Source organism: Felis catus, chromosome A1, assembly GCF_018350175.1.
Source record: "Felis catus isolate Fca126 chromosome A1, F.catus_Fca126_mat1.0, whole genome shotgun sequence".
NCBI classification, from domain to species: Eukaryota; Metazoa; Chordata; class Mammalia; order Carnivora; family Felidae; genus Felis; species Felis catus.
Window position 1 is genome coordinate 123,695,698 of NC_058368.1, and position 20,150 is coordinate 123,715,847.

Sequence of the window (20,150 nt, forward strand, 5' to 3'; positions counted from 1 at the left end):
TTCTTCCACAGATGTTTGTTCTCTCCTGATGGGTTCACTACCAATCCATTTTAAAATTCTTTTTTTTTTTTTTAAAGCCACATACATAGTATGAATTCTGGCCCCAGAACAGTGTGACTGTGGCCCTCTAGTTAAAATTATTTCTGACAGCCCCCCTACCCCCCAGGAGGATGTTGCCCTTTGGGAGTCCTTAAATTATCCCGGAGTCTCCCCTCTGTCCACACTGCACTGGCCTCAGCCTTTATCTCTTGGGCCCCATGTTCAGAGCCCATCCAAACTCAGTCTAGGCTACCAGAAAGTGGCACATAATTTCAGGGCACATATAAGGTTTACAGCATTAACAAATCCCAACCTCAGGAAAATTCCTTTACTTTCTCATAAGCATGGCTATTTATTAAAAAGATTTATTTATTTATGTTTATATATGTTTTAATACAGAATACATACCAACATATGCATATGTGGTGTAATATACTACCCAGCACATGTAAGTCTATCAGTATTTCTAATCCTCCATATGGCCAGAAATAGAGGCAGGCTTTTTTAAAACAATAATGAGGACTAATAAAATGTTATCTAGTATCAGCTACTTTACTAGGACACATATACTTTGGCAAAAAGAGTTTGTTTTTCATTACAAAGGGGTCAATGCTCATAAATGTTTCCAATTATTACTATTCCACCACTTCACTAGCTACTAGTACCTTCTATGTGCAGGTGTTTAATACACAGTATTTCCACTCTATAAAAATCCCCATGGTGGGGGCTGTCAATCCTATTTTGTACATAGAGACCCTGAACCTCCCAGAGGTTCATTAACTGGCTCAAAAATCACATCACTTTGAAGCTTAAATCTGAGTCCTCACAACTCTTTCCCACTGTGCCATGATCCCACTCCTATGGAAGGCAGGGTAGACCCAGAGGCAGCACTGATCCTGCCATCTCCTGAGGGATCCTGGGAGCAGTCATTAGAAAGAACAGGAGTACAAGCTTACACGGGGCAACTTGTGTGAAGTTAAGATGTAAAGAAGAACTTAGATAATCTATGAAAAACCAAATGTCAATGTGTAAATTATTTTAAGAGAATACTAATTTGTCCTTTGTCCACTCTAAAGGCCAAGTAAAAGGAAGTCAAACTGCAACATGAGGCATTTTCTCCAAATGTTATTTCCTGATTACAAAGTGTACACAATAGCAAATTAACTTGAAGGACATGATAAATTTCCCTTCTGCGGTAACCTTTAAACATAGAATGACCCTGTAATAAAGTTAAAACATGTCCCAAACAAATGCACAAAGGAACAGTTTCCCAAGTATTAGTACTACTTTATTTCAAAAGGATTTTTACAAGCAATAGCTGTGCTAAATGCTCAGGTAATGAGCTCTCAGGCTGTTACCTTTAAAAATCTCACATCTAAGATACCAGGGGAGTCAAGTAGGCAGTGAATGGGGAAAATGGGGACTCTCACAGTGCACTGGTGTGAGTGCACACTTTTCAAAGGGTGATTTGACAATATCTATCTGTATGTAAACCCACCCTATTTTTCCACTCAGTAATTCCACTTGAGGGCATCTATGCCAGCAAAACATGCATGAGTGCAAAGATGTTTGCTGCAACACAGCTACACCAACTCGAAGACAATGGTTCTATCACTATTCTTCTGAATACTCTAAGTTAGCTAAAATGAATTAAATTAACTCTATGTGAACTGACAAATTATCTCCAGGGCACATTTTAAAATATGTCATTTATTTACACCATATAAAACGTACACCTTCACATTTAATGTAACAATACACAGAAAAACAAGGACATACAAACTGTCATAGGGAAAGGAATCACATGGAGATTAAAAAAAATCTTTCCCAGGGGCACCTGGGTGGCTCAGTCGGTTGGGCGTCCGACTTTGGCTCGGGTCATGATCTCGCAGTTTGTGAGTTCGAGCCCCGTGTCAGGCTCTGTCAGGCTCAGAGCCTAGAGCCTGCTTCAGATTCTATGTCTCTCCATCTCTCAGCCCCTCCCCTGCTCGTGCTCTGTGTCTGTCTGTCTCTTAATAATAAACATTAAAAAAAAATTTTTTTTAATCTTTCCCATTTTACAGTGATAATATTACTGTAATAATACAGTAATATTGTGTATACAGTAATACAGTAATACTGTAATAATACAGTAATATTACCAGACAATACAAGCTGGTATTACAGGGATTATTTACATACACACACACACACACACACACACACAAACACACAACACACATTTATATTTTTACATATATTTATATTTTATATATAAATACAAACAATGATAATCAAAATATCTGATATGCCTGCTTACACATTTCCTACAAACCTCTTCCACACCAAACACTCATGCATGCACCCAAACTCCTCTCCCCAAGCAGCAGTGTCTGAGCACACGCACCGCGCCTTCACATTCACGCCCAGAGCCCAGCAGTGACCTGAGCCCTGGAAGCTTGTTCTCACATCTCTCAATGAAATGTCTTGACATTTATGTGTATTTTTAAATATCACAAGTGTTTCTAGAAACGTATTTGCACATAATTTCATACCACTGAAATTCAGCATATGAACTCTGGTTATTACAAGTAACAGAGCCAATAAACATGTGATTTTGATACATGTGTTTGGAAGGGGGGAAATTTTCTTAAAAAATCAGATTTCTAGAGATGTCTAGAAATACAAGAACCATAGGATATCTCTCCCCCAAAGGTTACAGAGACAAAGATTAAGGTAATAAATGGCAAAAGAATATAAGATGGTCCCAACCAAAATTAATTTAAGTAAAATACAGCAAAAATCAGGTAAATTCATCTTATCTGCTTGAACCAATCAGAAACTGAGAAATTATTTCACAGCAGCAAAAACTGTCATCTATTTCTTGAGTTATTTTTTACAATGATTTTTACTATATTTCCATTTAAAGCTACAATGAATTTATATGGCATCAATTTTAACCAAGCCATATTATATTAAAGTGACATGCCTATCTGAAATAAAACAGATGTGAGTATCCTATTTTATTCATTAATATTAATGCATCAGCATCAAATACCACTTCAGAGCCACTAACATCAGTGAACCATATACCAAACAATCTAATTAATATCTGTAGATATCACATCATGAACCTTAAAGGAGAGAAACCAGCAGGACTGTGAGAAAGGAAAAAAGGGGAGAAAGCAGGACACAATTCGTATGTGTACAGGGTATTTTAAACTCTTGATTAAATAAACCAAGTGATGATTTAAAAAACCAACTGATGATTAAAAACAAACGATCATGTGTCTTCTGTTTATGGGAGACTCATATGGAAGGCAGGACCCTAAAAAGTACGAAGTTGCTGAGAACTCTGAGATAAAGTAAAACTGGGTGTGTCTTGAAAATCAGATGACTGGGGCATAAATGGTTCTACACTCTAAACAGGGAAACTCTGTGTCTCTGCCGATGAGCAGAGATTAGGTTGTGACAAAGGTTACTGACAGAAGGGTAAAACATACTTAAGTGCACTGACCAGGGGAAGAGAGGTCACAAGTTCCCTATGGCATGAGAGAAAAATTGATGACTTGGTGTACAAAGACTCCAAATCACCGCAGTGGCACTACCTAAGACTTAAAAAGGAAACAAAGGGCAAATGGTAGATTAAACAGAGGACATAACTCTGAAGCATTCCTATGCCAGCAACTAGTAATGCTTTACCTACCTCCTACCCTCCCCCTCGCCTTTTTTTAAACACACTGAACAAAGAAGACTACCCTCACTAAAAAGTAGATTTCAGAGTGAGATAGATAGAAGGAAAAGCCAGTTCTAAATCAAGTGCTCGGGTGTTTTTTAAAGGGGAAGAATGCTAGCCAGAGACAAGACTGCGAGCAAGACCTCTACTTTCAAGCCTTTCCCAAAAAGAAAACCTGAAGGCCAGCAAAGCCTGTGACCACCTGGCTAGCACACTCCACTTCCCACCCTAATGCAGATCACAAAATCACCACTAACTCTTTGTCACTGGGCTCAGGAAGGATGAGGTGCACTGATGTGGATGTTGCCAGTAGCAAGAGAAAAGGGAAAAGCCCCCACAAATATAAAATTATTAGAGCCCAACAGGAAGCTGGCCAGACAGGTCACTCTCCGTTCCTTTTAGAACAGAGCAGGGGACATCGCACTGGAGCTCGTGTTACCAGAGGACTAGCAGAGTGCCACAGCACTTCTCACACAACCTTTCTACCCAACGGACAAAGCAGGAGAGTCACACTTCCTTTAGTATCTGAAGTTCTTCTGCATTAGAAGAAAACAAAGCTGAGGTCATACAATATTTAGGTACCCATGTTAGTATATTTAGATGAGAACTGAGTGGAGGAAAGCTGAATATTTTTTACAAGTATAAAAACAAAACCACACCCACCTTACTCTCCTGCTTCAGGTCTTTCACTTGCACAAACTGCTGATTTAGAGTAACAGACTCTTCCTGAGCCCACCAACTACTGTGGAACCATCATCATCTGCTACCCAACTACTTACAATTCCCAATATACACCATGTTTCATGGTCTCTGTGTTTCTTCATCACTGTGCCTGGAATGAGCCTCCCAACTTTGATAATTACTTCACAAGGGTCAATTCAGCCACTATTTCCTCCAAGAAACCTTTCTTCAGCAGCTAGGCTGAAGTTATCTCCCTTTCTTCAAAAAGGAAAGAGATGTCTATCATCAGTGAACACATCTATCCCTGAATCCACCTTCTACAGTAAATCATCTGTTGTAGTACTTTCTTCCTCCATTCCACCCAAAGCTGGGTAGGGACAGGACAAGACTTATAAATAGGAATATCTGGGTTTTTTATTTTAATTATCACAGATGTTCATTAGAAAAATTCAGAAGGTACAGCAAATCAAAAGAAAAACTGCTGATAAATTCCCAACCTCCCTGAGATCCCATCTTTTTTCCTTATTTTTTAAAATTATTATTTATTTGAGAGAGAGTGTATGTGACAACGGGGGAGGGGGGGGGAGAGAGGGAGAGAGGGAGAGGGAGAGGGAGAGGGAGAGAGAGAGAGAGAGAGAGAGAGAGAGAGAGAGAGAGAGAGAGAATGAATCTTAAGCAGGCTCCACATTCAGTGTGGAGCCCAATGCGTGGCTCCATCTCACGACCATGGGATCATGACCTGAGCTGAAATCGAGAGTCAGATGCTCAAATGACTGGGCCACCCAGGTGCACCGAAGATCCCATCTTACTATATGTTGTAGCCCTAACACCCAGTACTGTTACATCAACCATAAATTATAAAGTATGTGCTCAATACATTTTTTAAGCTAAAACTGAATCTAATGTCTTGATGATAAATGGATTTTTATGTAGTTATGCCAGAAAATATAAAATTCTTACTTTTCATGTTTTATTTTTTTTTACTTTTCATATTTTAAATGTCACAAACAAATCTACCTCCCCTGCCTCCCCTGATGTCCACCTCCACCAAAGGACCAAGAGGGTTAATGACTCCCCAAGAAGTACACCTTAACTATCTCGTGTTTTGAGTTGTAAAAAAATGCATAAAAGAAAACTAAGGACATATGTTATCTCTGCATATGTCTTAGCTAAGTCTATGCCAGTAATCACAGCAAGCCACATGAGGTAAGTTATCTGCTTTTATCATCTTACCTCTGATAGGTTTTCCCCTTACAGTGGTTACAAATTCTGACTTTATCAACACAGGTCTGGAGAATTAGGAAGTCTAATCCAATACCCTGCTCTTTTCACCCTTCTGTAAGAAACTGTGAGCAGTGTCAATGTGTGTCAGCTTAAACATGCAGTGTACCTAAGGCCTCTTCCCAATACATCTGGCAAGCATTTTAATAATGTGTGTAAAATGCCCAGAAATCTTTTTTACATTATGAACAAAGGCAGTTGGATTAGTGGAACAAATGATATCCACAAATGAAGAAGTAACAGATATATTCTGCTGTTAATTAAAAAAAACAATTAAGTTTTAAAAACATTCTCAGGGGCACCTGGCTGGCTCAGTAGGTAGAGCATGGAACTCTTGATCTCAGGGTTATGGGTTCAAGCTCCACACTGGGTGTAGAGATTACTTAAAAATAAAACCTTTAAAAATTTTATTTAGAAAAGAACATTCACGAAAGAAAAACAAGGATGACGAGTAAGGGAAGGGTTTTAGATATTGTCTGAATCCTACTTTCCACTGCCTGGAGGAAGATTTTTTCCATTTTTAAAGGATTCATTTCTATCCATCAATAAACCAAAAATTCTGAAAGCTCCCCATCTTCATAAATTTCCAAACAATACCTCAGAAGCAAAACACTACAGTTGCAATAGATTATATAAGAAAAAAAATAATGGTTAACAGGATACAAACACAAAAGAAAAAGGTTAACCAATCCTATAATCTTGCTTGAGTGCATATATAAGTTCATTTATTACATAAAATAAGGTTTGTTGAGTCAGCCAGCAGTGAGGTCCAAGATTACGCCTCTCTACCAAGCTCACAGGGGATGTCCATCCTGCTGATCAGAGCAGAGGACCACTCTTTGAACGACAAAGGGAGAGGAATGAGAAAAAAGATAATTTTGAACTTACTGAGTAGGAATACTCTTAAGATTAAGTCAGTAGTTTGGACACTTTGTGGAGATAGTCACATCAAACCAATGCTGATGCTTTTCCTGTCTTCCTGTTGCCTTAATACAAAAGCTACTTAAAACAGAAAAATACTGTTTTCTTTAAGAAGCACACGAAAAGGGGTACCTGAGTGGCTCAGTCAGTTGAGTGTCTGACTCCTGACTGTGGGTCAGGTCATGGTCCCAGCGTTGTGGGACGGAGCACCACATAGTTATCCACGCTCAGCGCAGAACCTGCTTAAGATTCTTTCTCCCTCTCCCCACAGTCTCTCTCTTTAAAAATTAAAATTAAATAATTTTTTAAAGAAAGAATCACATGAAGAAAGATTTCAGTGATCTCTGAATTATAAGCCAACACAACCCCAAAGTCATGCTTGTTTTACTATTCAAAAATGCAACTCACATCCTAACCTCTCAATAAAAATACTTATTTTCTAATAAAATTCAAATACTTAATGCATGTTGTTCACATTTATTCTGCATGGAAACTCAAGCTTTACACCACTCCATCTATGAGATTTATCATTATATTTTAATCTGGAAAAAGTACTCACTAATATATCTATGAAACTTTTTTTTTCATATTTCAAAGCTGACAATGTGGAATTCAAGAGTTCTAAGGTGAAGGTACAAAGCATCAAGAATATGCACAGTATGATTTTGATCTTTTTGTACTTGTTGAGGGCTGAAGGTACAAAGCATCAAGATAAAATAATCAGCTGATGATGTGTTCATGTGAGTTAGTAACCTTTTAATATTTAATGCACAGCACTGCTTGATTTATCAAAACCTAAGAATTTCTTTCATCTTAATATATCCACTGCCTCCTACATTCTAACTCAAAAACTAAGAAGAAAATCCAAGGACAATTTCGCAAAGCACCCAAAGCTGATATATTTGTTCATAATTAATTCTCTAAATTACCATTTAAAAAGGGCAAAGTGGATGGCATGACTGTTACTAGTTTTGGGGGTGGTAGGGCTGTTTTTAAAATACATTATGACGTACATATATCTACCAATAAATCGTGGTAGGAAGTCACTAAACGTAAAGAAGGGATCTTATCTTTGCAAGTATGCACGTCAATCAAAATAAAGTCACATGTCAAGGCAACTAATTCTGCATTCATAAAAGAGATTCAGACACCAAATTAAATCTTAAGGGAGAAAAAATCTTTTGCTTTTATTCCACACTAAAACAAAATTATATGGGATGCATAAATGCAACACAGGCTAAATCAAAATTATGTGTAAGAATATATTTAGCTATTTAACTAGGTATCTTGTTGTGTAACTTTGTTTTTATTTCTGAACAAAGTAAAAGTTTCCTTAGCCTTAAATGCCCCAGATTGCCCTTATAAATTAACAACTGACAAACAAAACCCCCTTTTAAAATGATACCAGTAGATTAAGTCTACTAAAATATTGCCTATATACCCTAATCCTGCCTGCCTGACTCTGATCATGTCACTCCTGGACCTGAATACATACCCCACCCTAATTCTACACATTCAAACCTTACCCTCCAAATTGCCTCCTCTACTAGAAGTGGTATGACTACCCTCTGATTTCATTGAGGGTTTTATCTTTACACCTTCAAGCCTGTATCCATTCTATCACACACATAATCTCCAAACATGTAGCAGCCCCTGCGCAACACCACGAGAGCAACTTGCACACCTTGGTAGCTTCCACAATGACTAGGACTAATTAGTAGTTGAAATTAGTAACTTCAGAGATAGGCTGAAGCCGTGATACGCAGATTAGGATCCACAGCACCATCGGGGAAGGTTTGGGGAATGAAAATTCTTGGGCTCCACCCCAGACCCACTGAATGAGAAACTTTAGGGCTGAGGCCCAGCTCTATGTATTTAACAAACCCTCCATGTGATTCCAATGTGACTAAAGTGTAAGAAACAATGGGGCTTAGGATGGCCGGTGGCTCAGTCGGTTAAGCATCCCACTTTGGCTCAGGTCATGATCTCACAGTTCATGGATTCAAGCCCTGCATCGGGCTCTGTGCTGACAGCTGGGAGCCTGGCACCTGCTTTGGATTCTGTGTCTCCCTCTCTCTCTGCCCCTCCCCTGTTCACACTCTCTCTCAAAAATAAATAAACATTAAAAAAAGAAAGAAAAAAAAAAAGAAACAGTGGGGCAAAAAGAGTCAGTGTGAGAGTGAGGTAATAGTCACAGCTACAACGGAAAGTATCACATACTAACATTCAGAACAGAGGAGGTGGCAGGAAAGAGGTGCTGGCCTTGAAGTCACTCTCCTTTTAAATGCACTAATACCTAATGTCCTTTCACAGAGTGGAGGATCTTTTAAAATCATCCCCTCTTTCAGGGCACCTGGTGGCTCAGTAGGTTAAGCCTTAGTCTCTGCTCAGGTCATGATCTCGTGGTCTGCCAAGTTCGAGCCCCTTGGGCTCTGTGCTGTCAGTATGGAGCCTGCTTAGGATTCTCTCTCTCCCCCTCTTTCTTTGGCTCTTCCTCGCTTGTACTTTCTCTCTCTCAAGATAAATGAATAAACTTAAAAAAAATTTGTTTTAATCATTCCTTCTTTTATTCTATATATTGCTTTTACCATGTAGATATAAGACGAAGACAAAGGCTGTCTTCTAGGTTACTGATACACATGAGAAGTATAGATAAACCTGAATTATTCTGAAAGATAAACTATCCTGTAATGTCTACAATTAGACCACACAGAAGAAGCCATTCTCTCAGAGTGTAAAGCAGGTTTTACCAGATACTTTATACCACAGCTAATCAGTCTAATTATAATGGGTTTTCACTACTGAGGCACTCCCTCAAAATTTACCTTTATTTACCTGCATGGGGGTTGCTTTAAAAGAAAGACAAAAGGAAAATTATGTCTCACATTCGACCAAACATATCACGAGTAAACATCTACGTAATATAAAGTGGCCATAATCCAAAAGAAATGACTTTGTACTGAACATCTGATTTATATAGCCAAAGACCAGTCACTCAGAAATGATCAGGAACACTGAGGCTATGCTTAAGCAAATGTAATTTAAATAAAAGCCAAAAGGGGCACCTGGGTGGCTCAGTTGGTTGACGGTCAGATTTTGGCTCAGGTCATAATCTCACAGTTCCTGGGTTCTAGCCCCCATCAGGCTCTCTGCTGTTAGCACAGAGCCTGCTTCAGATCTTCTGTCTTCCTCTCTCTCTGCCCCTGCCCCGTTCATGCTCTCCCTTTCTCAAAAATAAACAAACATTAAAAAAAATATTTTTTTAATAAATAAAGCCAGAAAAGAGAAGTGCATCTCTTAAAAACAACAGTTTCTATACTGTATTATCACAAATAGAGCAGCTGTTAGTGAGCTCTCTTGCTCCACTATACAGCCCAACTGTTAAAACCAGAAATAGATAAGACCAATTAACTGATGCTCTAATGAAAAGCCACAGTGCTTATTTCTAACCACACTTTCTTAAGTCACTGACAAAGACATTTTGCAAAGACCTGAATAGCCCAACCGCCAGACCAGAAAAGCCTTGATAGCAACAGAATGACCATACCCCACTCGTCCCCTTCCCTGCCCATGGATCATGGGCTGAACCTATACTGACCACAACCCACAATCACGTGTTCCCTGCCTGCTCTCTTGCATGTATGCTCCCAACCTCTCTCTATAACACTGTAGGTGTCCATCTTGCTGGCAGAGAGGTCAGTGTTGGCAAACCTAGCCAGGAGCTGTCCAGCCCCCCTGGGGTTCCTGGCACAGAACAATCCGCCCCAGTAGCACCAGGGCTCACCCACTCATTCCCTGAGTTAGTGGCCAGTGATAGATCATTCAGTAACAAAGCTAGTTGTACACAATCTGAAATTCACCTTGCATTACATCCTGAGATAACAAATGTCATGCGAGCTTGTGTTCCCACCATCCAGGGGATATAAGGCACTGGTTCACAAAGTGTGGTCCTGAGATTAACCACAGACACAGCAGCCTCTGGGAGTGTGTTAGAAACACATCTTCTCAGCCTCCACCTCCACTTCAAGAATTAAACACCTGATGATGAAACCTAGAAATCTGTAGTTTAACAAGCCCTCCCGGTGATTCTAATAAATTACTAACATTTAAGAGCCATTGGTCTAAAGATTCTCTTTGAGAGCAACTCCTTAGGATTCTCTGAAGAGAATCTTCACCTGGGCAGAGTGCTACAGGTCTGAACTACCTGGGCTCTTGAGTAATTTCTTTTCACAGACTTAAAGTAATGCTATTCTCTTTGGCATAAGCAATGGCAGCTGCATGTCCCACAGTTACAAGTATAGCCCCTTTTCATTTATAGGAAATCCCTAGGTATTAATTTTAAATTTAATATTTAAATTTAAATGAAAAGAAGTTCTCTGGATATTACAATGAGTAAGTATTCCACTATAGTCCATTTATGTTCTCACTTCTATGTTTAGGATCCAAGGCCACAAATGAAGCCTGGTAAAAGTCCATCAGTGATATGAGACCACAAGACCGTGCAAACAGGCAGGAAGGGCAGAAGGAGTAGAAGGGAACAGAAGAAAATAAGAGAACAAATGGGGAAAAAATCAAGACCAAAAGCCAAAATTGTAGAAGAGTACCCTTACCCCTAGATGTAACTGTGACTCATTTATTGTCAACAAAAATGACTCATTTCGGGTGCTTATGTTCCCTTCTCTCCAACGTTAAGCATTATAATTTTATAATTAAAAGTACAGGGGGCAGGCTGTGTAGAGAAATATATTAAAGGAAATTATACTATAATCCTAATATATTACAGACAATGTCTAGACTGAAATGTTTTTGTGTTTTTGGCATCCTGACTTGTAAAATTCAACAAAAGCAATAGGAAAGCCTGAATTCAACCAAATTATGCTCCACAATAGAATAGCAAAGCAAAGCCACAGTTATGCACCAATGTTACAAAGCTCTGAAACTGCAGCAACACCTAAATTATGCTGGAAACATTAATGGAAATCACATTTTTCTCAGAACACACAAAAATTTTCTTAAAATTTCATTTCTAGGTTTGATTTTCCTTATTTCAGAGCCCGAAAGCTTACCAACAGATCTTCTCATTCAAAATGTGGGTTGCTGAAGAAACTTTAAAGGGTAAAGTGTTAAAAAACCTACATGTACTTAAGTCATCAGAGTATAATGGTACATGCTGGCCAATTTAGATACATTAGGAAGAGATACATAATTGGACATGTATAGACTGAAAAATGTAATTACTTTTATGCTATTTAAAATAAATTATATTATTTCACATTTTGTCCAAATGGCTTATATAAGAAAGAAAAACCTCCCAATAAGATATATTGTTGTGTTACAGGGGTGCTGGGTGACTCAGTCAATTGAGCATCTGGCTTCAGCTCAGGTCATGATATTGTGGTTCGTGGGTTTCGAGCCCTGTGTCAGGCTTTGTGCTGTCAGCTCAGAGCCTGGAGCCTCCTTCAGATTCTGTGTCTCCCCCTCTCTCTCTGCCCCTCCCCCCACCTTGTGCTCTCTTTCTCAAAAATAAACATTTAAAAAAATTTACAAAAAAGACATATTGTTACAAGAAAATTTTCAGCCAAGATTTATTCCCCTGAACCAGAGAAACAGTACATGTCTGAAGAGTCTGTGTCCTTTAAGAATCATTTATAATGGTATTTTCTGGAGTTTAGGTAAACCCTTATTACCTGGTGACTTTCTTGAATCCCCTGGCCAAGAGAAAACATTAGAGTTTTTCTATGCAGGAGAGATATTAGAGAGACAAGCATGGATAGTCCTCTGTATTTCCCTGGGTCTTCAAACTCTTCACCAAAGGTCGCTTAATCTCCTAGTCATTAAATCTGAGAACTTTCCCTCAGACACTATAGTGCTTTCAGAGCAGAGAATGAGATTTCCACATCTCACACCCTAAGAGCCCAGGGCTGGTATTGGTAATTTCATTACTCCTCAAAGCCATTTCTGCACCATTCTTCCTCTAGCCCTCATAAAAATGCTTGCTTACGTAAATTCAACAATACTACTTTCTACTATCTACTTCTCAATTCCCTACTGCATTAGTCACTTCTCCCTCCTTCATTCATTAGGACTTTATACCCCTGTATCAGTCCTCCTATGATCACCTCAAAGCTTGCCATTCAATAGCCTCTCTATTCTCTGGCCTCATTATCAACAAGGAGGTTCTCTTCCACTGCCATCACTTGTTTAATATAAGTCCTCCATGCTAGACTAAGCTCCAGGAAGATGAGAACCACAGCCTTCTAGTTCACTGCTGAATCTCCTGCACACAGCACAGTGTATACTCTTAGTTAAGTAAAGTGTTTTTTCATCCCTACTAAATGTAAAAATTAGGAGCTACTATAAGGCCTGTGTAGCTTATAAGAGAACCAACAGGGATAATAAAACGTCTGAGAATCATATATGAGAAACAAAGGATGTTTTACCCAGAGAAAAGTCTTTGTTGGATGATGAATAACTAACATAAAGTGATAGCTACTTTAAAATTACAAGGTCAACCATATAGAAAAAATAAAGGTGACAATGCTGAGACTTGAGATGGGAAACTGGCTCTCCTACTAATTAGTGATTTTATTTAATGTTACTGGGCCTCCGTTTCCTCATCTATACATTAAAAGAATTGGACCTTTTGGGTTCCACACATCTATTTCATTCATGACTAACAGTGCTCCAGGTATAGAAAGGAGCCCACGAAGGATATTAAAAGAAGGCAACCCTAAGACCAAAAGCTGTCAAGATATAAAGTGTCCTTATAAAAATATTCTCGAAAAATACTAAGAGACTGAGCAGAACTTAATACACAACTGGACTTCATCAAAAGTCAGCAAACTATAACCCCTGGAGCAGCCACTGTTTCTGTTAATAAACTTTTATTGGAATATAACCAAAGCCATTAGTTCAAGGATTGTCTGTGATGGGTTTTTCCTGGTACAACAGTACGGCTGGACAGCTGTCAAATTAAGCAAATGGCCCACAAAACCTAAAATATTTACTGCCTGGTGCCTTAAGAAAAAGTTTGCTGGTCCTGAACTATATGACATACCAAGTTCATTTTACATTATTATTCATTGGACATGCAAAGACTTGCATTAAAATGCTCTTAAATAGAAGGTAGGGCAAAAATGGGGAAAAAAGAATAAGATAATAGGTCAAAAAATGGTCTCAATTCACGTCCCAGTAACTACACTAGTTCTCTCTTTAAGCTAGTGGCTAACATCTCCAGTTTCTGGAACCTTATTTCCCAAGAATACACAAGATAAAACAAACATTAAGGATTTAACACGCACCTGCCCTCCTTCACTTTTTGTGCATTCCCTCGACATATGTAGTTTTCAATATAACCAGCACTGCAGTTGATTTTTGACCAATCTGGGTCACAAACATCCAAGAAGTGAGGCCGCAGTCTGCCTATTGAATACTTGGCAATGTCAGTCAGGGACTGACTAGCAGCTGCACCAAATAAAAATGTTCCAATGGCTTTGTAAATAGTGGCTATGTAGTTATTCCTGATAAAGGAATTCGAGTGCAAGAGGTTATAATAAACAGACAGGGCTTCTCCAACAATCATCTGAAAAACAAACAGAAAAATAGTATGTTAAAGCAGGAACCAGGCACTTTAAGCAAAATAAAAAATAGAAAATGATAAATCACAATAAAATCTTTATTTTCAAAACACCACCTTTTTTTTTTTCCATTTGCAAATGGAGAGTCAGTTAGGATAGCTAATTCTAAACCATGAAAAAAGGTGCTAGATGAATTGTGGATACTGCTTAAAAAGCAATGGCCAAAACAATTTCAAACTCTACCTGAAACAATACGATCTTACTTTTTTTCTTGTACTCAAATACAGTGAGTTTTAATACGCAATGATGTATCACAGAGAACAAAAACCATGGTTTGTTAAAAGAAGACAAACTTCCCCAATTAGAATATCCCTTATATAGTACTTTTTCTGGCAGTCTTCATTTTTATCAAACATTCCTCTGAATCAAACACATCCATCATATTTTAAAAAGTAAAATACTTTCAGGGAGTAAACTAATATAAAAGCAGAGGTCTAACATGGAGGCCAAAGGGTACAGAGGGCAGAGATCAGCTGACACACAGCCTCCCAGTCCTGCCTCTACAGACTTGTAGGCCTGGCTTTCTTAGCAAGTCTCATTAACTGATCAAACATACATTTGATGGTCTCCTTCTCCAAGAAAATATTTCAAGTGACTCTTTCCTCTTTATTTTTCACTGACTTTGTTTTGCACTAAAAGTGGAGACAACAAAGCCCCCCCCCCCCCCCGCCGCTTCCAGTAGAGCGTGTGTCAGCATAGGCCATTGGTAGTGAGTTTAAAGGCATAAAAAGGCTTCCAAATCCTTGACAAGCTCATAGACCAAAACCCTAAGAAATCCAAAAAATACTGAAAGGCAAAATTATAAAAAAATTTATACTTTCTGATAAAATAATCCACGTTCTAGCCACTTGAGACCAAAATAAATAGTTAAATGATAAGAGTCAGCTCGCTGATATTGGGCGAAGTGGGGAGACACAAGTCACAAAGTTGTGCTTAAGATACAAACTAGTTTCATGGCTTTGTCTTAAATTTTCATTAACAATTTTACAGAAAATTCAAACATTTCCATGTAGTGGAGATAATTTCCAATTATCTTCAGGGTCAGCCTTATCATAGGTAAAATAAATGGTTGTCTTCTGAAAGAGATTTCTTCATCTGTCTCCATGGCTCCTAGAATTCCATAATTAGAATGTTAGAACTCTAACAACTGTGAATTGTAGACTATGAACTGTACAAAAGCAAGAACGAAGTTTTAGTCATTGAATAGAAAGCCAATACCACCACGGTGGCCTAAAACAGAGCAGGTGATTAATAAATTTTAATTAAAAGTGTTGCCTCTTGGGTAAAAGGTAAACACCCTTAGTTTCAACATTAAGCCCCACAGAAATACATTCCTCATTATAGTGCTTAATGTGAATGACTTAATCAGATCCTTTTCTCAGGAGAGAAAAACCATATGCACTTCTAGGGATACCACACCTCTGCAATTTTGCTTAGGGTTCTCCCCAAGTGCCTCCAGTAGCCCCGTATTAAAGTATACACTGTCTCCTCTGACTGTTAAGATATTCCAGCAACTGCCTTGATAGATCAACAGCAAGAAAATACTTCTCTCATGTTTCATTATGGAATTGTTCTTTGATCATTTAAAATATAAACCAAGTTTATTAATCAACCACAATCTGAGCAGCTGAAATATCCCCACCTCAGCTGTCTGCTGTTCATCCTGCATAAGCACTCAACTGTTTTCCAACTCTTGATCTTTGGGAGTCTTCCTAGGCATGATGATCATTTTTTAGGACCACCCAAACCCTGGTCTTGACACTGATGACAGCAAGTCAGCTCACTAGGAGAATTCAGAGTACTGGGCACAGATGACAAACTGATTCACAGAAGTAGTGTAAGCTGAAACTTAACCCTAAATGGTGGGAAAGGGCAGAGGGACACTAAAGCTGACAAACACTAGGCTAGTGTACATCATTTTTTATTATGCCCTCTATCTTAACTGAGGGAAATAGACGAGTTCTAAACTGATTTTCCAAATTAAATGTTGGGATGTGTCTGTGCATTTCACTACACATGACAGCCATGTTTGTTTCATTTTAATATGTTATTCTGCCCTTTGAACCATTTATGCCAATGCTTAGCCTTTTGAAGTCCACACCTAAGCTAACTGTAGTCTTACTTTAGAGCTGGGATCACTTGTTACACATTATTTATACTCCAAAGATATGATAAATTATTAAAGAAATAAAGATAAGTTTGGGGGACTAAAACCAAATACTCTGAAAGATCAAAGCTAATAATTACCTAAATACATGTGATTCAGTCATTTCAAAATAACCTATGCGCCACACTATTTTCTCACCATCGCCTTTAAAAATCCATCAACCAAAAGGATTTATACATCTTTACAGTGTCCCTGTATTATGTGTCTTCCACTCAGGGTCCACCTTCCCAAAAGTGTAGTCTAAAATCACTGGTGTACTTCTACTCCTTCCTAAATATCTCTAACTACCTTCGTTCCCATTATTCTACTGAATATTTTTCCAAAGTCAAAATGGTCTCATCGGATTGAACGGGTATGAAAAGTCAAAATGGTCTCATCAGATTGAACAGGTATGAAGTCTGAATCACAGTCCTGATTTTTTTTAAAGAACTGATAGATTTTCTAGTAAATAAAATTAAATGTTTACACGTTTAACCAAGTGCTGCCTGAAGGAAGTGGAGTTAATGAACAAAGTTAATTTTTTGTTTAATTACTACATAAAACACTGCTCTGTGCAGTGTTTGTTGATACGGTTGACATGAAAATAGGACTCTGATAGCACCTTTAAACAGTATGTTCTTTTTTTTTTTTTAAAGAAACCTATATTCAATTTATTTGTTTTATTAAACATAAAGATAACTTTCTCACAGCTCATGATGAAAGAGTCAAAACTTCCAAATTAATGAAATATAAATAACAAGTCCTTACTAAGTGTTGTGTCAGGCACTGCCCTCGATGGGCAGACCATACCCCCACACTTGCTGCCCGCAGTCAGCAACCTTTCCTGATGCAGGCCTTTGGTCTGTAATGGATTTTCTGTAGTTCTGTTGGTGCAGCATCCCTTTTAGCGAGACACGAAGTCAAGTAGAAATGAAAGACAAATACTTCTGCAGCAGCATTAGAGTACTCCAAGGGACAATCCTGCATGAACTCGGCTACTAAGCTGACCCTTCAAACGGCACAGGTTTGAACTGAGCAGGTCCACTTACACATGGATATTTTTGATAAATACAATACAGTACTGTAAATGTATTCTCCCTTCTTTAGGATCTTCTTTTTCTTTTTTCTAACATACTTTATTGTAAGAATATGGTATGTAACACATGTAACATACAAAATGTGTGTTAATTGACTAGGTTATCAGTAGGGCTTCCAGGTAACAGTAGGCTATTATTAGTTAAGTTTGGGGGAGCATCAAAAGCTACATGGATTTATGACTGCACTGGGGGTCAGTGCTCCTAATCCCCACCTTGTTAAAGAGTCAACTATATTTGCAACTAAGTGTCCTACTAAAAATTTTATATTCAAATAGTATCTCAGGAACATATATACTTAAAAATTAAAAAAACTACTCTTACTGCCTCTTTAAAGGGACAATCATAGGCCTGACTTTCTTTTAGTAGTAAGAATTCAGTTTAAGATATATCTAGATCAAAGGGATCTGCTGATTTCTTAAAACTTCAGCATACTGCAGGAGAGCCAACCAGTATTACCGTGCAATTACTCTTATTTTATCTGAGCACCTGGGACATGCCAGATTCCACCATGCCCAGGTCCATGGCAGGCAGCAACGGTACCCAGAAGAACAGGAACTCACAGTCTCATGAAACAAACTTGTTTATAATGAAGGTTTTCTTTTATTAATTATGTACCACAAATTATGAGTTGATTAATTCTCAAGGCTAATAAGGAACTGTGATTATTCTTGAATAAAACATTAAATTTCTAGGGGCACCTGGGTGGCTCAGTCAGTTAAGCATCTGACTCTTGATTTCAGCTCAGGTCATGATCTCATGGTGTTCGTGAGATTGAACCCTATGTCAGGCTCTGCGTTGACAGCATGGAGCCTGTTTGAGATTCTCTCTCTCCTTCTCTCTGCCCCTCCACTGCTCACACTCCCTCTGTCTCTCTCTGTCTCAAATTAAACTTAAAAAAAAAACAACACATTACATTTCTAAATTAAGGGTTTTTTTTTTTTTTTCAATAAACTCCAAAACAGACAAGACATATATGTTATCTTGTTACCCTATCTCCTGAATGGGACCATATTTTTTCCTTTAAACCATATAAATCTTCTTTCTAAAGTTATAAGTTATGGAGCATAAAACTATTTAATCTAAGTCACAGATTCTCTAGGTCAAGACATTATAAAATAATCTAGTCCAATCACTTGAAGTCTACTCCCTGGAGCACATTCTCTAAGCATTCCCACCTGAAATTCTTTTTTTTTAATTTTTTTTTTTCAACGTTTATTTATTTTTGGGACAGAGAGAGACAGAGCATGAACGGGGGAGGGGCAGAGAGAGAGGGAGTCACAGAATCGGAAACAGGCTCCAGGCTCTGAGCCATCAGCCCAGAGCCTGATGCGGGGCTCGAACTCACGGACTGCGAGATCGTGACCTGGCTGAAGTCGGACGCTTAACCGACTGCGCCACCCAGGCGCCCCAACCCACCTGAAATTCTAAAAACAATAGTTGCTATTATGTTTTAGTACCAATAAAACTTCTTGTGTTCACTGCTAATCATATATAGAACTTTGGCTTTTCTCTCTAGTTTGTGCCATTATCTAAAAATTCTTTAGGGGCACCTGGGTGGCTCAGTCGGTTGGGCATTCAACTTCTGCTCAGGTCATGATCTCATGGTTTGTGAGTTTGAGCGTCACGTCAGGCTCTATGCTGACAGCTCAGAGCCTGGAATCTGCTTTGGATTCTTTGTCTCCCTCTCTCTCTGCCCTTTCCCTGCTCACGCTCTGTCTCCCTCTGTCTCAAAAATAAATAAATGTTAAAAAAAAGTTTTCTAAAAAATAAAAATTCTTTAAAGTAACATGGGTTAGGATGAAGTCTTAAGATTAGTTACTTGTGATTTTTTAGAACTCAGTAACTAGAAAGTAGGTACATATACATTGATTCCGCAAATTATAAAATACCCTAGGGTATAAAGTATGCTAAAAACACACTGCTATAAAATTCATCTATTTCGTGACTACTGCACCAATAGCAAATGAGAGCTCAACACATCACAGGGACTCCGAAAAAGATTAGCATAAAAGCTACACACTTTCAGTGAGGTTCTTCTAATTATACATTGTTATTCTTTTGGTCCCACTTAAAACAGCTGAGATTTTCTTGATCAAGCAACACCTTCAATTAAAGGTTCGAAAAAACACACATTGTTTTGGACATTTATGCATTCAATAATTAACAGATTAACACAAAATTAAGCCAATTGCCCAAAAGTGATAAACTTGGAAAAGTGGATTTGACTTACAACAATAATACTGAATGGAATGATTATTCCACCTAATAACGCATAAGGTATGGTGTCTTCTTTGTAAGGGTACTTGATGGACTCATCAGTACAGAATATTCCTCGCTGGAAGGGGGTATGCCTTGAAGTAAGAATTGCAAAAGGCAATCCAGCTAGCAAAAGGAATAAATGAAAATATCATTAAAATAGAAATATGAAAATTAATGGCAATAATTATCCCAGAGACTGTTTAAAAATGCATTTGCCATGAAAATAAATAAGAGCACACGTAAAAAGGAAATGCAGCAATGCATGCAACAGAAGTTAAAAAGATTACAGTTTAGATTAAGAAGGTAGAAAGAACAATGCTTAACCAATTTAACGAAGAGTATCTTCTTCCCTTTCTTCTTACCCAAATAAACTA

The 20,150-nt window shown here is 38.2% G+C and overlaps 1 protein-coding gene across 4 annotated transcripts in view; it reads right to left on the minus strand.

Moving 5' to 3' along the window:
- Nucleotides 1-20,150, minus strand: part of PLPP1 (phospholipid phosphatase 1) — a 90,398-nt gene that overhangs the window by 15,119 nt on the left and 55,129 nt on the right. For 3 of the 4 annotated variants that reach the window (XM_003980966.6, XM_019834145.3, XM_019834155.3), the window contains exon 3: nucleotides 13,939-14,219. In XM_003980966.6, coding sequence (XP_003981015.1) covers nucleotides 13,939-14,219 — 281 coding nt within the window. Of the gene's footprint in view, nucleotides 1-13,938; nucleotides 14,220-19,747; nucleotides 19,900-20,150 lie in introns of all 4 variants that reach the window. The other variant, XM_003980965.6, reaches the window with a different exon arrangement.